The sequence below is a fragment of the Panthera onca genome, chromosome D3 (assembly GCF_046562875.1).
Source record: "Panthera onca isolate mPanOnc1 chromosome D3, mPanOnc1 haplotype 2, whole genome shotgun sequence".
NCBI classification, from domain to species: domain Eukaryota; kingdom Metazoa; phylum Chordata; class Mammalia; order Carnivora; family Felidae; genus Panthera; species Panthera onca.
The window spans coordinates 18,311,046-18,327,478 of NC_138350.1; the positions used below are offsets into that span (position 1 = coordinate 18,311,046).

Below are 16,433 nucleotides of genomic sequence, written 5' to 3' on the forward strand. Positions count from 1 at the left end.
GGAGACACAGAATCTGAAGCAGGCTCCAGGCTCTGAGCTGTCAGCACAGAGCCCGACGTAGTGCTGGAACTCACAAACCTTGAGATCATGACCTGAGCCAAAGTTGGACTCTTAACCAACTGAGCCACCCAGGCACCCCGATCCCCCTTTTATCTATAGGAGGCAATAGGCTGGTCACTGATCCTGAACTAGACTGTCTCCAGGTTGTTAATGATGACCTTTAACCCTGAGCCTGGCATCATGGCCAGTTGGAAACAATGTAACTTAAAGAGTATATCCTGACCACATAGTTACAGAACTCTTTGGGCTCATGTCACAAGAGAAAAACAAAAGCCAGGTTTCATCCATCTGTGAAACCCACCCTGTCCCCCCGACCCCAAGACCCTTCCCACCCGGCAGGATGGGCGCCATGTAGTCACTCACCCTCCACTCTGCTTCTTCAGCTTGGTGCAGAGGAGCAGGTCGGTGAACAGGAAGACGTGGCGCAGCTTGCGGGCCCCCTCCACCAGCTCCACCATGAAGCTGTCCTTCAGCAGCTGCCGGTGCTATAGGGGGGGCAGGGGGATGGTGCGGGCTCGAGTTAGGGCAGTGGGCCAGCAGGGGGGCAGGCCCTCACACCCTCAGCCTCCTACTTTCAGGCCCACTCTCCAGTGCTCCCTCTGTTTCAGCAAACACACACTACACTTTCCTCTTTATTCAGTAAAGTTTCTTGAGTGCTTGGCCTGTTGAGGAGGGTGAGTGGATAGAGTACCAGCCATTGGCTTGGAGGCTGGGGAGGGGGAACACTATAGCTACGTTGATGGCCTGCAGAGAAAATGATGGCAGGAAAAACCCCTGTGGGCAGGGCGGTCCACGCCTCTCCGAGACAGCAACTGGAGACCCAGAATGGGCAATAGGCCAGCCATGTGAAGGACATTCTTGTAGAGGGACCATCATAGCCCAGGCCTGTGGCTAGAAGAGCTTGGTGCTCCAGGCATGGGTGGGGCAGCCTGGTGAGTGGAGAGGAGGTGGGCCCAGAACACTTTAAGGGGGCAGCCCCGACAATCATGGTAGAGGCTGAACTAAGTTTTCCGTTTTTGTTTTTTAAAGTTTATTTATTTATTTTGAGAGAGAGAGAAGGTGCGAGTAGGGGAGGAGCAGAGAGGAGAGAGCGAGAATCTCAAGGAGGCTCCATGCTACCAGTGTGGAGCCCGATGCAGGGCTCGAACCCACAAACTATGAGATCATGACCTGAGCTGACCTGAGCTGAAGTCAGACACTTAACCAACGGAGGCACCCAGGTGCCCCTGGACTTAATTCGAGGGCAATAGGAAGCTGAGTAGTGTGCCTACAGATGGGACTCCATGCTCTAATCTTTCTAAGGTCAGTGCCCACTGACAGGCAGAAGCCCACATAGGATGCCTGGATTCCGACAGCCTGAGTCTGAGATGACCTTCCCAGGGCCCACTGGACCTAGACCTAGAAGGGGGATGCGAGGCACTAGCCCACCAGCAAGCTACACGCCTCTGCACCCGGGTACTTCATCTGAAAGACCAGAACATTCCCACTGGGTCACACAGCTCCAGGGGTGGCTGAATGACGTGAATGGCACACCAAGGTAAGTCAGTAATTCATCTGAAAAACAGTGCCCAGAACCTCATGTGGGTCAATGCTGTACCATGCCAAGGACACAAAGACAGGATGAGAGGCTGACGTGGTGAGCCTTTCCTTTCCCTGTGCACATTCCAAGTATGCTGTGCAAGCAAGTACATGGCCTGATTATTGGATGGGATCCCCAGAACACCCTGTGGGCAGGTCCTTAGGCCCATTTCACAGGTGAGAAATGGGAGCCTCAGATAGGTTTACCACCTGTCCCAGGCAGCACAGTGAGCGAGCAAGCAGCAACGCTGAGCAGTCTCTGTCCTTGGGAACTCACAAACCCAGGGGAGAGAGACCAGGTGCTTAGAGGCAACCCAGCCAGCCTGGCTCCAGGGAAGGCCCCCCAGAGAGGGTGACTCTCCACTTCTCACTGTGATGGCCAGGGAAGGGTCTGGAGGATCAGGTACATATATAAGAGTGGGCAAAGACCCATAGCATCTCCCCAGCAAGAGGCATATCCAACGCCCCGTGAACTTGGCAGGCCCACACGCCTGGCTCCGCTGCGACCTGCAGCCTCAGAGTTGTCTCGGGGAGTATCTGCCTCCCTGAACTTTCCCATACTCTCTGCGAGAGCTGGAGCCAGCAGGGCTGCCCAGAAGCAAGTATAGCTTGGGCTGGGCCCCAACACTCCCAGGTGCAAAGGCCACACGTCATTGTCGCATTCAGCTTGGCTCACAATGGCCAGCTGGGTCCTGGCTACAGAGAGCAAATGATTTAAATGGGAGAGCATGAGTGGAAGGGCTGGAAGGCTGCCTGTGTGCGAAGGCCATGACTCACTGTCACTCACCCTGTGCCTGCCTGCCATGGGCAGACAGCCCACCTGGCATTGACACCCACAGGAAGCAAAAAAGTGTGCACCTGGAGAAATGTCCACACAGGGCTGGAGACCCTGGGGTAAACCTGACTGCTGGGTCCTCACTGGGGAGCAGGTCTGAGACGGGTCCTGGGACCCTGAAGTCCCAGAGGAATGAGTGGACATATGCCCCCTCAGCAGGGACAGGACAGAGGGTCTTCCAGCCCAGAGGGCAGGGACCAAGGGACCTTCTGTGATGAAACATGGATCCTTTCTCCATACAAAGGGGCTGAGCTTCTGGCCACCACCAGCAGAGGGCCCCCTACGTCCAGCTCAGAAGTAGACTCCTCCCCTCTGTCAACAGGTCAGAAATGCCCAGAATCCAGGCAGTGACCACCCTCCACACACCAGCTGGCCCACCTTTTCTCCCTGTGAGGTCCTGTTGCTCACACATTCAGCTGAAGTGTCACATTCATCCTCCACAGGATCATTGAGTGTCACCCTGGTGCTTGTGGCAGCCCACACACCTGCCTTGCTGTGTTGAGAGGACATATGGCTGGCTGACTGTGGGGAGCACACAGGTGCCCCGAGGGCTCAGACTACAGCCCTGGGAGGCTCTGATGGGCTGACCCTGTTCTGATACTGTGACAGTCGCCAGGCCCCTCCCCATGAACGCTTGCCTGTGCAAACCCTCATCTTTCTATGAGAAATCCCAAAGCTGAGGGCACCCTGACACTTCCCTCGAAGCATCCCAGTCCAAACCCTGCTCTGGGCCACACTCTGTCTCCAAGGGCCATGCAGAGCATGTGAATCATGCGTGTCACCTGCCAGACCCTGGCAGCATGGGTGGTGAACAGCAGCAGCTCTTCAGAGTAAGGCTCATTCACTGTGAGTTTTCCCTGTCATGTCACAGTTGGCCTCCCTCGCGAGGAGGCACAGGGCCTTGCTTCTGAACCCCAGTCCACCCTGGGTCTTGCAGCATGCCCAAACAGAAAATACCCAGCCAATGGGCAGGAGGGGGTTCCCAGCCCCAAGAAAACAGGCCCCCAATTACCATGCTGGCAGATCCACAAAGGGAGTCTGGACCCTGGCACAGAGACCAGAGCCAAGGGAACAGGAGGGCAGCAGACTGATGGAGTGTGAGGGAGATGGGGGCTGGACCTGAGGCACAGACTCTTAAGGCTGGTAGTCCCATCCTGATGCACAGTCTAGAGCCCTGACCCCTGGGTAGATGCCACATCTTGACTATGGAGGTCAGCCAGCCTGGGCCTGGGATCAGCCCTGCTCAGAGCCCAGCTCCAAGCCATACGCTGAGGAAGGATCCTGCTGCTGAAATAGGCCCATGAAGAAACAGCAACAAATCCCCATCTGCACCCACCCAATTTCAGGAAAGAGAGAGGCCAAGGGTAGATGATCGTGGAGGAGGACAGAAATGAAAGGAGGGATGGACAAGCTGCAGGTCCAACAGCGAGCTTGTGAGGGGATGCTCGGCCCTTTGATCGACGCATCTGAGAGGCTGCTGGACCCTATGGCCATCACTTGGGTCTCTTCTCAGAACCCTGGCTTCTGCAGGGACACCCTGACAGCCCACATGGGACCAGTGTAGAGCTGGGAGGCCTGTGCCTGCCCAGGAGACAGCCCTCTCAAAAATGATCATGAGCCCTAACCCCAGGCCCTCAGAACCAGTACGACTTCCAGTCTGGCCCACCTGTCAGGTCCTCCAGGGGCCACAGGCAGGGCCACAGCCTGGGCTGCACCTGGGTCACAGTCCCATAGCACTGTGGGTTGTGGTCTAAAGATGGTGTGACGTCAAGTGGCTGGTAAGGACTGTCCCTTTGACTCAGCATCTCATGCAGAGCAAACACGCCTGGGTAGAGCTGTAGGGAGAGAGCTAGAACCCGCTGGACCCCAGGACAGGGTAGCATGATGCTTCTTGAGGTCTGAGGGACAGTGACTCAGAAGAGCCAGCTTGCTGGGGCCATAGGAATGTGTGTGAAAGAGAATCCATGTGTCTCTGTGTCTCTTTGTGTGCATCCCCAAGCAGGCAGGCATGTTTGTGTGTGTGTGTGTGTGCGTGCGTGCGTCCCTGTTGGTGTGTGTCCAACTAATCTCTTTGTGTGTCCCATATATATGTCTCTGTGTGTCCCCTGTGTGTATACCTGTGTATGTGACCACATGTGTGGGTCATGTTCCTGTGTTTCTGTATGTCCTTCTGTAAGTTTCCATGCCCCTGTGTGCCCCAACCTATGTGTCCATGTGTATGTGTCCCCCATATATGTCTGTGTGTGTGTTTGTGTTCCTGTGGATATCACAATGTGTGTCCCCTCGTGTGCATGTCTTTGTGTGCACTCTGGGGCACCGTAATGGTGGCAGGAGGGAAGGCACTCCCCTTGGGAGTGGGGAACACCTGCTCGAAGGGACAGCATTGCCTCCTTGAAAAACTAACATCACCCCGCCAGGGAGTGAGGTGTCTGCAGCCGCTGCTGTGCACCTTCACTGCCTGTGGCCCATCCTCTTCTCTCTGCAGGGATAATGCTGGCTCAGCCACTTCAGTTTTCTGAGCCTCAGTTTCCTTAAACATAAGAAGGGATGCAAATACCTGCCTGGTAGCATTTTTTAGAGGATTAAATGGGCCCCACAGGGGGCTATTGGTACTATAAGCCAAGTCCTCTGTAGGTACAGGCCTTGTGTTGAGAGATGCCCTATTGTCGTCGGGCCTCCCACAGTTGATGATGACTCTGAGTGGGGAAGGTACCACCACCCCCATTTCTACAGACAAGGAAACTGAGGATAGTGAGGTTACATCCTGTGTCTGCAGTCTTCTGAGGACGGGCCCCTCCTTCCCCAGGGGTCTTCCCCTAGGCTGGCCGGCCTCCTCCAGCTGTCATCTGGGCAACATTGGCCCTCACCCCTAGACAGAGCCCATTCAGGGAAGACCCATCTGGAAGAAGTGCATTGTTATGGACTGATGTTTGTGTCTACTCCAAAATTCATATGTTGATGCCCTAACCCTTAATGTGACAGTATCCAGAGGCAGGGCCTTTGGGGTGATTAGGTTTAGGTGAGCCCATGAAAGTGGGAGCCTGTGATGAGACTGGTGTCCTTATACGAAAAAGAAGACAGAGATCTCTCCATGTGCCATCTCCAAGCTGGGAGCCATCTCCAAGCCGGGAAATAGGCTCTTACCAGATCCTGAGCACACACCTTGACCTTGGGACTCCCAGCCTCTAGAACTGTGAGAAATGAACATCTGTTGTTTAAGCCCCTAGTTGATGGTATTTTGTCATAGCAGCTGAGCAGACTCAGACACAAGGTTCTGTGAAGAAGAAGCTAGAGCCCAAGGTTCCATGGAGGGGGTACTGGGAAGTTTCCTCAGGTACAGGAACTGGAGTTTAGTGATAAACCTGTAGGGCCTTGCCAGGTGAGACCAAGAAGGGTTGCCAAGGAGGGCACAGGTGGGGGCAGAGAGAAGAAGGAAGATGGTCAAGGCAAGGACCAATGAGGCATCAGTTGCTGGCTGAGGATGCCTGGTTTGGCTCCAAGCAGGGCCGGATTTAGCATGTTTGGCCCTGGAGGAGGCCAGGGGCCCGAACCTCCATTCCCATGCCCCCAGAGCAAGACCTGAACCTGGGGATAGCTGGCTGCATGCCAGCGACCCAGCTGACATTGCCCATCAGAGCAGCCCTGGCTGTGGGGTAACTCAGTGGGGTGTGGAGGTTCAGAAGGTGGAAGAAAAAGTGTCCCCAAAACAACATACCCGGCAGCTGAGTGTGTGCTGAGGGTCCTGCCTGACCCTCCTGCCCTCACACCTGTTTGAGGGCTCTCAGTACCTCCCTGCAGAACACGCCTCCACTCCCTGGTCCCTGAGAAAGCCTCTTGTTTCCCATGCCCTGGAGAGACACCTCCTAAGACAACTGATCGGGGAGGATGAAATCAGAGCATGACACAGCCCGGAAAGGACAGGAACCTGCTGGGTGGAGAGCAGGGTGAGCCTGGGAAGCACACTGCTGATTCATAGCAGTAATGTTCACTGAGCACTTGTTGGGTGCTGGGACCTGTGCAGAGAGCGCTTCATAAAACATCTCCTTTCACTTGGCAGGACTGTCCCAGGCAGCAGGTTCTAGCTCCACCACTTGTTGGAGAAGGAAAGGCTCAGAGAGGTAAGTAACATGCCCAAGTTCCTAGAAGAATCCAAACCTGGGCCTGGACAGGTTGACAATCCAAGCTCCATTTACAAATATTTATGAAGGGTTGAGAAAAGACCCAGACATGGAGCACTGGCTTTGCCCTTATGGGGCTCCTATGTTGTGGACATCCTTTGAAACTGTGGACAGCACATGGTCTAGGCTCACCCCAATCCCACAGCTGAGCAAACTGTTGCTCAGAGGTGAGTGGTATTGCTGAGGTCACATGCCATGTCTGATGGCGCTGGAACCCCAATCCCTATGCTGTCTTCACCCCCACCCCCTTCCCATAGCATCTCTTACAAACTCTGCCAACAGGGTCTGGAGTCTCCAATTCTCTAATCCTCAAGCAAGAGCCCTCTCTTCTCCTCTGCCTGAGCCTCACCACCTCTCGTCCTCAGCCTGCACCAGTGACATTTCCTCAGTGGCTCCTATTCGGCCTGCCCACCTGCCTTCTTCCATGAGGGGCATTTGGGAATCTGGATAGAGAATGGTTCCAAGAAGTGGCTGGCTGTTGGGAAACAAAAAACCCACACGAAATCATCCCGTTTGTGTCCCAGCCTGAGTTGGGGATGCCGGGCAGCACAGGGTGCAGTGCTAAGAACAGGCAGGCAGCCACATGGGGAAATCACTTGGCAGTGTAAAGTTAATTCAGCTAAATAAATGAGCACCCACCCACTAGCCCATAGGACCCAGGCCTGGGAAGAAAAGTGCCAGCAGGATCCCTTGGTCCTGACTGGTTCCTGGGAGCCTGAGAAGGGTATCCTCCTGGGATATGCTTGCTGCTCACAGCCCCTGGGGTGCCAGGGGTGAGAGCATGCAGGCTGGTGACAGCATGTTCCAGCCACAGTTTAGTGTCAAGGAGACACCTGTAATGCTGCCCAAAGTCACTCTTCCTCAAAGAACACAGCCCTGGAGCTGTGGGGACTGGCTGAAAAGGATGATGAGATCATAGAAGCCATAGCAGGGGTTGGGGCTGTTGGCTCTGCTCAGGGCTCACACTGGGGCATCTCCACAATGCCCTGACTTACTCAGGTTGAGCAGATGGAGACAGGCCACTTCCCAGGGGACCAGCAGTGACTGTGGGAATACCTCCAAACACCCAAGCCAATGGAGGTACCTCTCCTCTCCCTAGAAACTGCTGAGAGAGCTAGAAACAGAGACACCCCTCCCCAACCCCTATTCACCGACATGTTCCCAGCAGGAGAAGCAGGGGAAGGGGCTCCACTCAGTGCTTAAGACTCTAGTAGCATGCTGAACCAATGGGGCACATTCTCCTCCTTGTGACCACCTATGCCCAGGTAGCTCTTCATACATGGACCAGAGGAGGGGTGGACATTGGTTCAAAGGAGTGTCAGGGGAGTGAGAGGTGACGATAAATCATAACACACCTGTGATGAACACAGGTGCCAGGGCACATTTGGCCTCACATCCTGGGTTAGCTACTTAGTGGCTGTGTGACTGTGGCCAATTTCTTCAACCTTTCTGAGCTGCAGTGTCCTCACCTGGAAAATACCTCCTGACTTCACAGAGTCATCAAGAGAACTCAGAAGCCCACTTCCTCTCTTCTTTTGGAAACTTGATATTCAATGTCATATACCAAATTTAGAGACAGGAACACAGGAAAAAAAAACAACAGGTATTTCCAAATCTCAGGTCCTCCCCAGCTGCAAGTTCTAAGAGGAAGTAGCCCGCAGCTCCCACCCTTCCTGGGACCTGCAGATTCCCTCCTGACTGGTGATGTAGAGGGTGCTTTCCCCACATCTACAATATGGACAGTGTCCATGTGGGGAAATCAGCACCCCCTGCTTTTAGACAGCCCCTCAGAGGTCATGAGATCCTTTCTGCCTCACAACAACCCCATGGAGGGGCCACAGGCCCTGAGTCACTGTCCTCAGAGAATATGGACACTCAGCAAAGAAATAGGGACTTCCCAAATCAATACCACTGGTAAGTAGTGGGCAGGACTAAACCCAGGTTGGGAGACTACCCTTATAACATCCTTTTTTTTTAAGCTTTAAAATATTTTTTTATTAAAGAACTATAACCAAATGAGAATAAATCAAATAATAGTACTTTAAGAATAGCAAGTTTCCTCCATTTATTTCTTACTCCCAATTATACTTCCCAGTTACTCTCTTTCCCTATTTAATTCTGGTGATTTTATAATTTTGGAAGGTATGCTCATACCTCTGATCCTTGATTCACTGACTTGATTTATTCAATTTGTTGATTTGCACACTGATTCCTTGAGATAAAAAATTAGGACTTACCACACACTACTGCCATCCTCATCCTCCTCTCCTCTTCATGTCTGATGCTTATCCAAGTAGTGTCCTTTCTACCACACTGGGGACTGTAAGCTGGGTTGGGCAGCCTGAGAGGATACACTGAGGAGGACACTCCGGCTGCAGTCAGCTCAGAGTGTAAGTGCCCGACTGAATAGTGATGTCTGCTCCTGGAACAGTGGGGGTGGGGAGCATGAGTGTGGGCACCTGTCTGTCATACTGGGCTGGCCACCACAACCCTTACCATGCGTGGGAGGGAAAGGAGGTGCGTGCAAGTCAGACTCACGGCGTTTCAGAGGGCATTTGCTTCTCTCCTCTCTTGCAGCTGAGGTACCCAGGTGATCCCTCCCACTGAGCAAGTATCATCAAAGCCAACAGGGCCAGATGCTGATGGGGGAGAGGGTGGGTACAGATAAAAGCCCTTGTCCTCATGAAGTGCCCGGCCCCTACATATTTCCTGTCTGGTGGCCCTGAGACCCTGACCGTGGGTCCGCACGAAGGAAGCCTGTGATAACAGATGTGGGAACAAGGGCAGGGCTGCCAACTCCCAATTTTCCTCAATTCCCTAGGGCAGCTGCCTCCAAGGATCCGAAAAGCAAGAAGGGATTTCTCTCCAGGGATCCTGAACAGCAGGATAGGGGGGCTGAGGTCAGACTCAGCACCATATGAAAAGCTGAGAGGAAAAAGGACTCGCACGTTTGCTTCCCAGGAGGACAGTGCTCTCATAAAAGAACAGTCGGCAAAGGAGACAGAGCAGGTGTCCTAGGAGCTGGGCACAAACGCACTCAGTATAAGTGGACTGGGCAGAAGCAAATCCCACATCCAGTTAGGGAGGCCAAAGCTTGGCACTCCTTCGGGGTCCCTAAACTTGGGGCAGGAGTGAACCAGGGGCAGGGCCCCGTTGTTGCTTCAGGAAATGAGATCTGAACCCCCAGGGTCTGGCCACTGGACAGCTGGGTGTGGAGGTCCTAGGAGGTGCTGGGGACCCACTTCTGCCTTCTATGAGCTCAGAGACTGCTTCTGTATGTTGGCTGGCAGGGCTCTTTCCATAAACCATGCCCCTTTGGGTGCCCAGGCACCCATCAAGGTGGGCCCGCGTTCCCATCCTGCTGTAAAAAGGAGGAACAGGCCCAGAGAGGAGGAGCAAGCATCGTCCAGGCTGCGTGGTAGTACGTTCACAGCGATGCTGGCATTGGATCTCGATGTCGGCCTGGCTCCAGGCTCTGGTCAAGCACAGAGGGTGGACTGGAGGGGATACCTCTCTCCTCCTTGGCCCTTCCTGGCCCAGGTCCACCAGGAGAAATCCCACCAAGCCTGTCACTCATGGTCAAGCCTGATGAGACTCTGGGCACATGGGAGCTTTCTGCTCAGCACTTAGGTACCACTTCCCAAAGAGGAGTGGGGAAGACAGATCTGACAGTGGCCTGCCCACCAGCCCAGGCAGGAGGAGAAGAAACCCTGAGATGGGAGGGTCAGGCCTCAGTACTGAGCACCTAGCACATGAACTGGAAGGAAGAAGTGGCTTTCAGTGGCAACTACAGTCAGGTTCACTGCCAGCCATGTCCTTCCTGGGCTGTATGGCTCCTGTCCCTGCATAAGACCCCAGAGGCAGGTCAGCTTCCCTTGCCATGGTGCTACTTCTGATAATAGATGCTCATGCTTGTGTGGGGTGCCGGCCTCCAGATTTATACAACTCTGCTCTCTCACTAAGTGCTGCCCGCCCAGGATGGCACCTGCCTAGCATCTCACTGGGCCCCTCCCAGAAGGGTCAGAGGCCACTGGGGCAGGCTGGGTCCATGAATTCTTAGCCCCTCTGTTCTATATCCTCTTTTCAATGATGTGCAGGCAGATAAAGACCAGGGGTCGCTGTTAAGCAAGGAGGGAGGAGGAGGACGAAGGAGAATCCTCTTAGCTGAAGACAAGTCAGGCCTATAAACTGCATGTACCTCCCTTTCTTTTTTCCTTTTAATTCCTTAAATCTGATCATACGGATTTCCTGTGCTAGCTACCAAGTCTGTGTTATACCACTTTACTTTTACCAAAGACCTATGTTAGTATCTGTTTTCAGTAACAAAAATAAATCCGAAGATTTTCACTTTTACAAATGGTAATGGCTTCTTCATTTTAACCATTTAAGTTTACAAACGATTTTTTGTTAAGTTTATTTATTTTGAGGTAGAGAGAGAATGTGAGCAGGGGAGGGTCAGAGAGAGAGAGAGAGAGAGAGAGAGAGAGAGAGAGAGACAGAGACAGAGAGAGAGACAGAGAGAAAATCCTGTCAGCACAGAGCCCGATGCAGGGCTTGAACCCATAACTGTGAGATCATGACCTGAGCCGAAATCAAGAGTTGGATGCTCAACCGACTGAGCCACCCAGGCGCTCCAGTTTACAAAAGATTTCACAGGAACACTCTACCTTTGGATAGCAGGGAAAACCTGGGACTGTTTTTTAATGAAAGAACACTGAGAAGGAACCATGTAGTTCCAGACAGACAAAATGACATCCTCCTTCTCACCAGTCAGACCATGAGCTGACAAGGGTGTGAGGAAAAGAAGGGGTGCCGTGGATACAACCTGCCACGATGGAAGAAGAGGTAGCCAAGTGAGGCGTGCAGCCCTGTAACTCCACCCTGACTCCCCACACAAGGGATTTTTACCCTGCCAGCGTCAAAGACCCTCAAAGGTAACACATTTTCTGTGTTAGGCTGAATGGCAGGCACAGTCTGCCAAAGACGAGAAAGGTGCCCTGAATTCCCCCTGCCCGGTGGGGCAGGCTAGCAAACCCAGACCATCCCCAGTCCCGCTCACCTCTCCCTTCTTCACAGTCATGGACTGGCGGCGGGGCGTGATCTCCTCATTGATGCTGGACAAGAAGTTCTGTGAGATACGTAGGGCATCCTGCAGCAGAGGGTGGTCTGGGTGGCTGGAGGGCGTGTGCTTCAGCAAGTCCTGTGTCGGGTGAAGAGAGGACTCAAATCAGAGACAGCACAGCCCAGGCCCCACCACTGTGTGCAAACTGTAGACACACACTGGGCAGACCCAGGGTCACCAGCTTGCCAAGCATCACCACCACCTCTAGACAGGCTAGGGCTATGCGGGTAGTGCTTGCACGAGTATCACCCCACAAGCAGGTCCTAAACCTAGACGGTGCTCCCATAAGCCCATGTTGTGTGCACGCTGCCAACAAGCTTTTCCACTCTCAGGAGCTAGGGCAGGATTCTCCATCTTCGGCCCTAACACTCTGGGTTGGATCATTCCTTGTGGTGGGGGCTGTCCTGTGCACTGTAGGATGTCAGCTCCCCATCCCTGGCCTCTACCCACTAGATGCTAGCTAGCACTCCTCTTCCTTTGCAGCTGTGACAAGCGACAATGTCTCCGACATGCCCCTAGGGGACAGAATCAATCTCCTCTAGGACCACTTGTCTGTGTAAGCTCAGGAGAAAGCACCTGGCCTTCCTGGCTCCTCCCCCTTTAGAGACTGAACCTCTCAAATAAGATAAAAACAGAGGCAGGCAAACCATAAGAGACTCTTAAATATAGAGAACAAACTATAAGGGTTGCTGGAGGGGAGTTGGGTAGGAGCATGGTCTAAATGGGTGATGGGCACTAAGGAGGGCACTTGTTGGGATGAGCACTGGGTGTTATATGTAAGTGATGAGTCACTGAATTCTACTCCTGAAACCATTATTACACTATATGTTAACTAACTTGGATTTAAATAAAATTAAAAAAAAAAAAACAGAATCGAGAGGGAAATGTTGACTCCTTCACCAGGAACGTGTATAATTTGTGCTCAAGGTCAACAGCACCCTGGTTCAGAGAAACAAACTCCGCCCTGGAGAGAACTTAGCTCTCAAATCCCCCTTGGTGAGAAGCCCCCTGCAGAGGTGAAACAAGTCTGGAGGAAGGTTCTGGTGTCAGTGGTCCCAGAACCCCCACACCACCCCCCAGGGTGGCTCTGTCTTCTCCCTATCAGGACGCTCAGCTCAGCGAGGGGACAGAATAAAGGTCTCCGACACTCCATTGGGTCACCTGCCAGAGCCTCCCAAACCACGCCTTTCATCTCCCTCTTAACTGGAGGAGAGTGAGGTATTATGAAATGTGCACTCGACAGAATGCTACATGGCTTAAATACTACAGGCAGAGCTGTTTGGGCTGAAGTAGGACAATATCTACCATATCATATTAAGAGGAAAAAAAAGCAAAGTGTGGAACGATACGTATAGCATGATGCCTTCTGTGTAATTAAAAAAAAAATGTTCAGGTATGTTGGCATGTGCATAAAAGAATCCCTGTGGTGCTGGCTCCTTTGTGGGGAAGAAACAGGAAAGGAAACTTCACACACTTTTATGACTTGATTGTGAATTTAAAAAAAAAACAACCACGCATGTACAACTTGCTCTAAACATAAATGAAAAGGGCCACCTGGGCAGTAGGATTAGGGGCCATTTTTGTTTCCCCCACTGCCTTTAGGAGCAGCCCCACTGAAGTGTGCTCTCCCCATGCTCCAAGGCCGTGGTCATCCTCACGGGCCTGGAATGCACCTGCTGTCTGTGTCCTCACCCCATCTACCTTCGAGGCTCGTTTCATGCACTGGGACCAAGAGGCCCTTCCTACGTGGGACAGGGCACTCCCTCCCTGCACTGCCTCCTACGAGAGCACCCATGACAGCTCCAGAACCTGCTTTCTTCCTTGCCATGAGCCCCTCATTTCTGCATATTCAACAAAGGTATGTGGCAGGAAAAGGGGGAATGGCTGGGCAGCACTGACAAACATCAGTGTCAGGCCCAGAACAACAGAAGCCAAGAACCCCAGGGTGAGAAGGTCCCGGGTGGAGTGACTCACATGCAGAACCAGCGTGCTGCGCGTCACCCGGTCCACAGGCTTGTAGAGCAGGGCTGCAGAGAGATGGGCAGGGCAGGTGAGAGGTGGCCAGGCATGGAGAAAGCAGCACCAGACCACCCGCCTGCCTGTCCTTGCTGTAAGTGCTTGGGCAGAGGGAGCAGCCCAGCCCAACCTCCACATCCCCTGGGAACTACCCATCCCCAGTGACAAGGGCAAACAAACCCCAAGCACCTAGAAGGCCAGGCACGTGGCTTTGAGATTTTGGTCCGTAACATTAAAGCTGAGTCCAGAGCTACTGGTCAGAACCCAAGTTGATGCTCCTCCCTCTGGAGTTGGGGAGGCCACCTGCACTCGACTACAGATGGGCTGGCAAGGATGCCAATCCTGGCGGGACACCTGCTCTCTGGCCTGGTGGGTCCCCCAGAAGCAGACTGGCACACTGCTAGTGATGTCCATCTCGGCGCAGTTTGGAGGCCTGATTCGGAGGCTGGCAGAAACTAACTCAGCTGCCAACATAGCTCTTGGCTTTCAAGTGTTTTCAGACAGCTAGACTCCAGCAGCACAGAAACCCTGGCCAGCCTTGGCAGCCCCCACTTCTCCATGACGATGTCAAGCCCAGCCCAACACGGGCATGGATGCTTAGATGTGTTCTGACACAAGTCAGGTACATTTCCTCATGTGATTCCCATGACTACCATAAGACACGCATTGTTATTTATTCCCATTTTACAGATGAGAAACTGAGACTCAGAGCATGGTGAAGGTCTGGGACCAGAGCCATGGCTGCTGTTCTCTGTAACTATTCATGCTGTCCTAACAACCACAACTGAGAAGTGACTTATCAGTCCTGATCCCCTGCTCTTTGCCCAGAGTGAAGAAGGAGGCTGAACACACAGGCCTGGGAGCCTGATGACTCTGGCTTTATCCCTGCCTGGCCACTTAGGACCTGTGTTCCATATGGGTTACTTTCATTCTAAATCTGTTTTGTCATCTGAAAAAAGGGAAAACAAAATCCTCCTCACAGGGTTGCTGGGGAGAACATGATGACATTTTAAACGCCCAGCAGTGCCTGATTGGTGGGCGTTTGCAAAACCCTCCCATTCTTCCTGGTTGCTACTGTTGGTGGCAAGCTGGTCCTGCCTGTGTCCTTCCCCACCCTGCCATATCCAGTGCCACTTTTTCCACATCCCTGCTCTCAGTATTGGAAGTCAGGAACAGCAAAGGAGCCAGAGGCTGACCCAACTGGGTGCCATGTTTGTTTTTGCAGCCAATGCCCTATCCTCTCGCAGCAGCTGCCCCACAGGGAGCACGAAGAGGCCTCGGCATAGAGAACTCACTTTCCAAAGAGTTCTTGGTCGTCTGATCCTTGGCATCCTTGTTGCTTCTGGCTCTCAGGTTCTGCAAAGAGAAAAGCACATTTTCACACAGGACAACTGACGCGGCTTTGATGTGGCAGGACGTTCTGTGGTCAGAAACCTTTAGCAAGAAAACTCACCCTTCACTCACTGCAAAAAAATCTTAGTTGAGGCAAGCCTTATGGGGCATCCTGGACCATAGCATGAAATACAGGATGGGCAGAACACAAGGCATGCCCTAGGTGCTGTAGGTTCGTCTGGAACTGTTGATACTTGGGGACAGAAATTCTCTTACTGTGGGGGCCTGTCTTGTGCACCTCAGGCCACTGAGCAGCATTCCTGGCCTCTATCTATTGATGTAGCAGCACACCTTCCTCCTGCTAGGACAATCAAAAATCCCCAGGCATTGCTAAGTTGTCGCTTGGGACAAAGATCACCCCTGCTCAAGAGCCTGTGACATAAGGAATCCTATAAAAACAAGGCAAATCGCAGTGCCCTCCCTAAATGCATAGAACTGTTTTCTCAGAGAAGTTAAACAGTGGGCAAGGGGGCTGGGGGGTGTGAAGAGCAGTCACCTTTAGAAATGGCCAGGGCAGCCCCACCACCACTGAGACTAACACTGGATTCCACCTCCTCCCCACCCTCTCCTGACTTTGCAAATATACTGGCATACCTTGGGGTGCTGCAGGTATGGTTCTGGACCACTGCGATAAAACGAACATCGCCAAAAAGCAAGCCCAATGAATCTTTTTTTTGTTTTCCAATGCATATAAAAATTATGTTTACCAGTACATTGTAGTCTATTAAGTGATCGACAGCATCATGTCTATAAGCAATGTATATACCTTCATTAAAAAATGCTTTATTGCTAAAGAATGTTAACCATCAACTAAGCTTTCAGCAATCATAATCAATGATCACAGATCATAAGAAATATAATAAAAAGGGGCGCCTGGGTGGCTCAGTCGGTTGACTGTACAACTTCAGCTCAGGTCATGGTCTCACAGCTCGTGAGTTCGAGCCCTGCGTTGAGCTCTGTGCTGACAGTTCGGAGCCTGGAGCCTGCTTCGGATTCTGTGTCTCCCTCTCTCTCTATCCTCCTCCACTCGCATTCTGTCTCTGTCTCTCTCAAAAATAAATAAACATTAAAAAATTTTTGAAAAAAAAAAAGAAATATAATAATATTGCACAAGCTTGAAATAGCCTGAGAATTACCAAAATTTGACACAGTGAGTAAATGCTGCCGGGAAGGTGGCACTGACAGATTTGCTCAATACAGGGATGCCACAAACCTTCAATATGTAAAAAACACAGGATCTGCAAAGTGCACT

At 52.5% G+C, this 16,433-nt stretch overlaps 1 protein-coding gene across 2 annotated transcripts in view; it reads right to left on the reverse strand.

Annotated features, from left to right (window-relative positions):
- BCR (BCR activator of RhoGEF and GTPase) overlaps positions 1-16,433 on the reverse strand; it is a 128,361-nt gene that overhangs the window by 30,307 nt on the left and 81,621 nt on the right. For both annotated transcript variants that reach the window (XM_078435666.2, XM_078435667.2), the window contains exons 6-9: positions 15,085-15,145; positions 13,748-13,800; positions 11,711-11,851; positions 424-545 (exon numbers count right to left, since the gene is read on the reverse strand). In XM_078435666.2, coding sequence (XP_078291792.1) covers positions 424-545; positions 11,711-11,851; positions 13,748-13,800; positions 15,085-15,145 — 377 coding nt within the window. The remainder of the gene's footprint in view (positions 1-423; positions 546-11,710; positions 11,852-13,747; positions 13,801-15,084; positions 15,146-16,433) is intronic.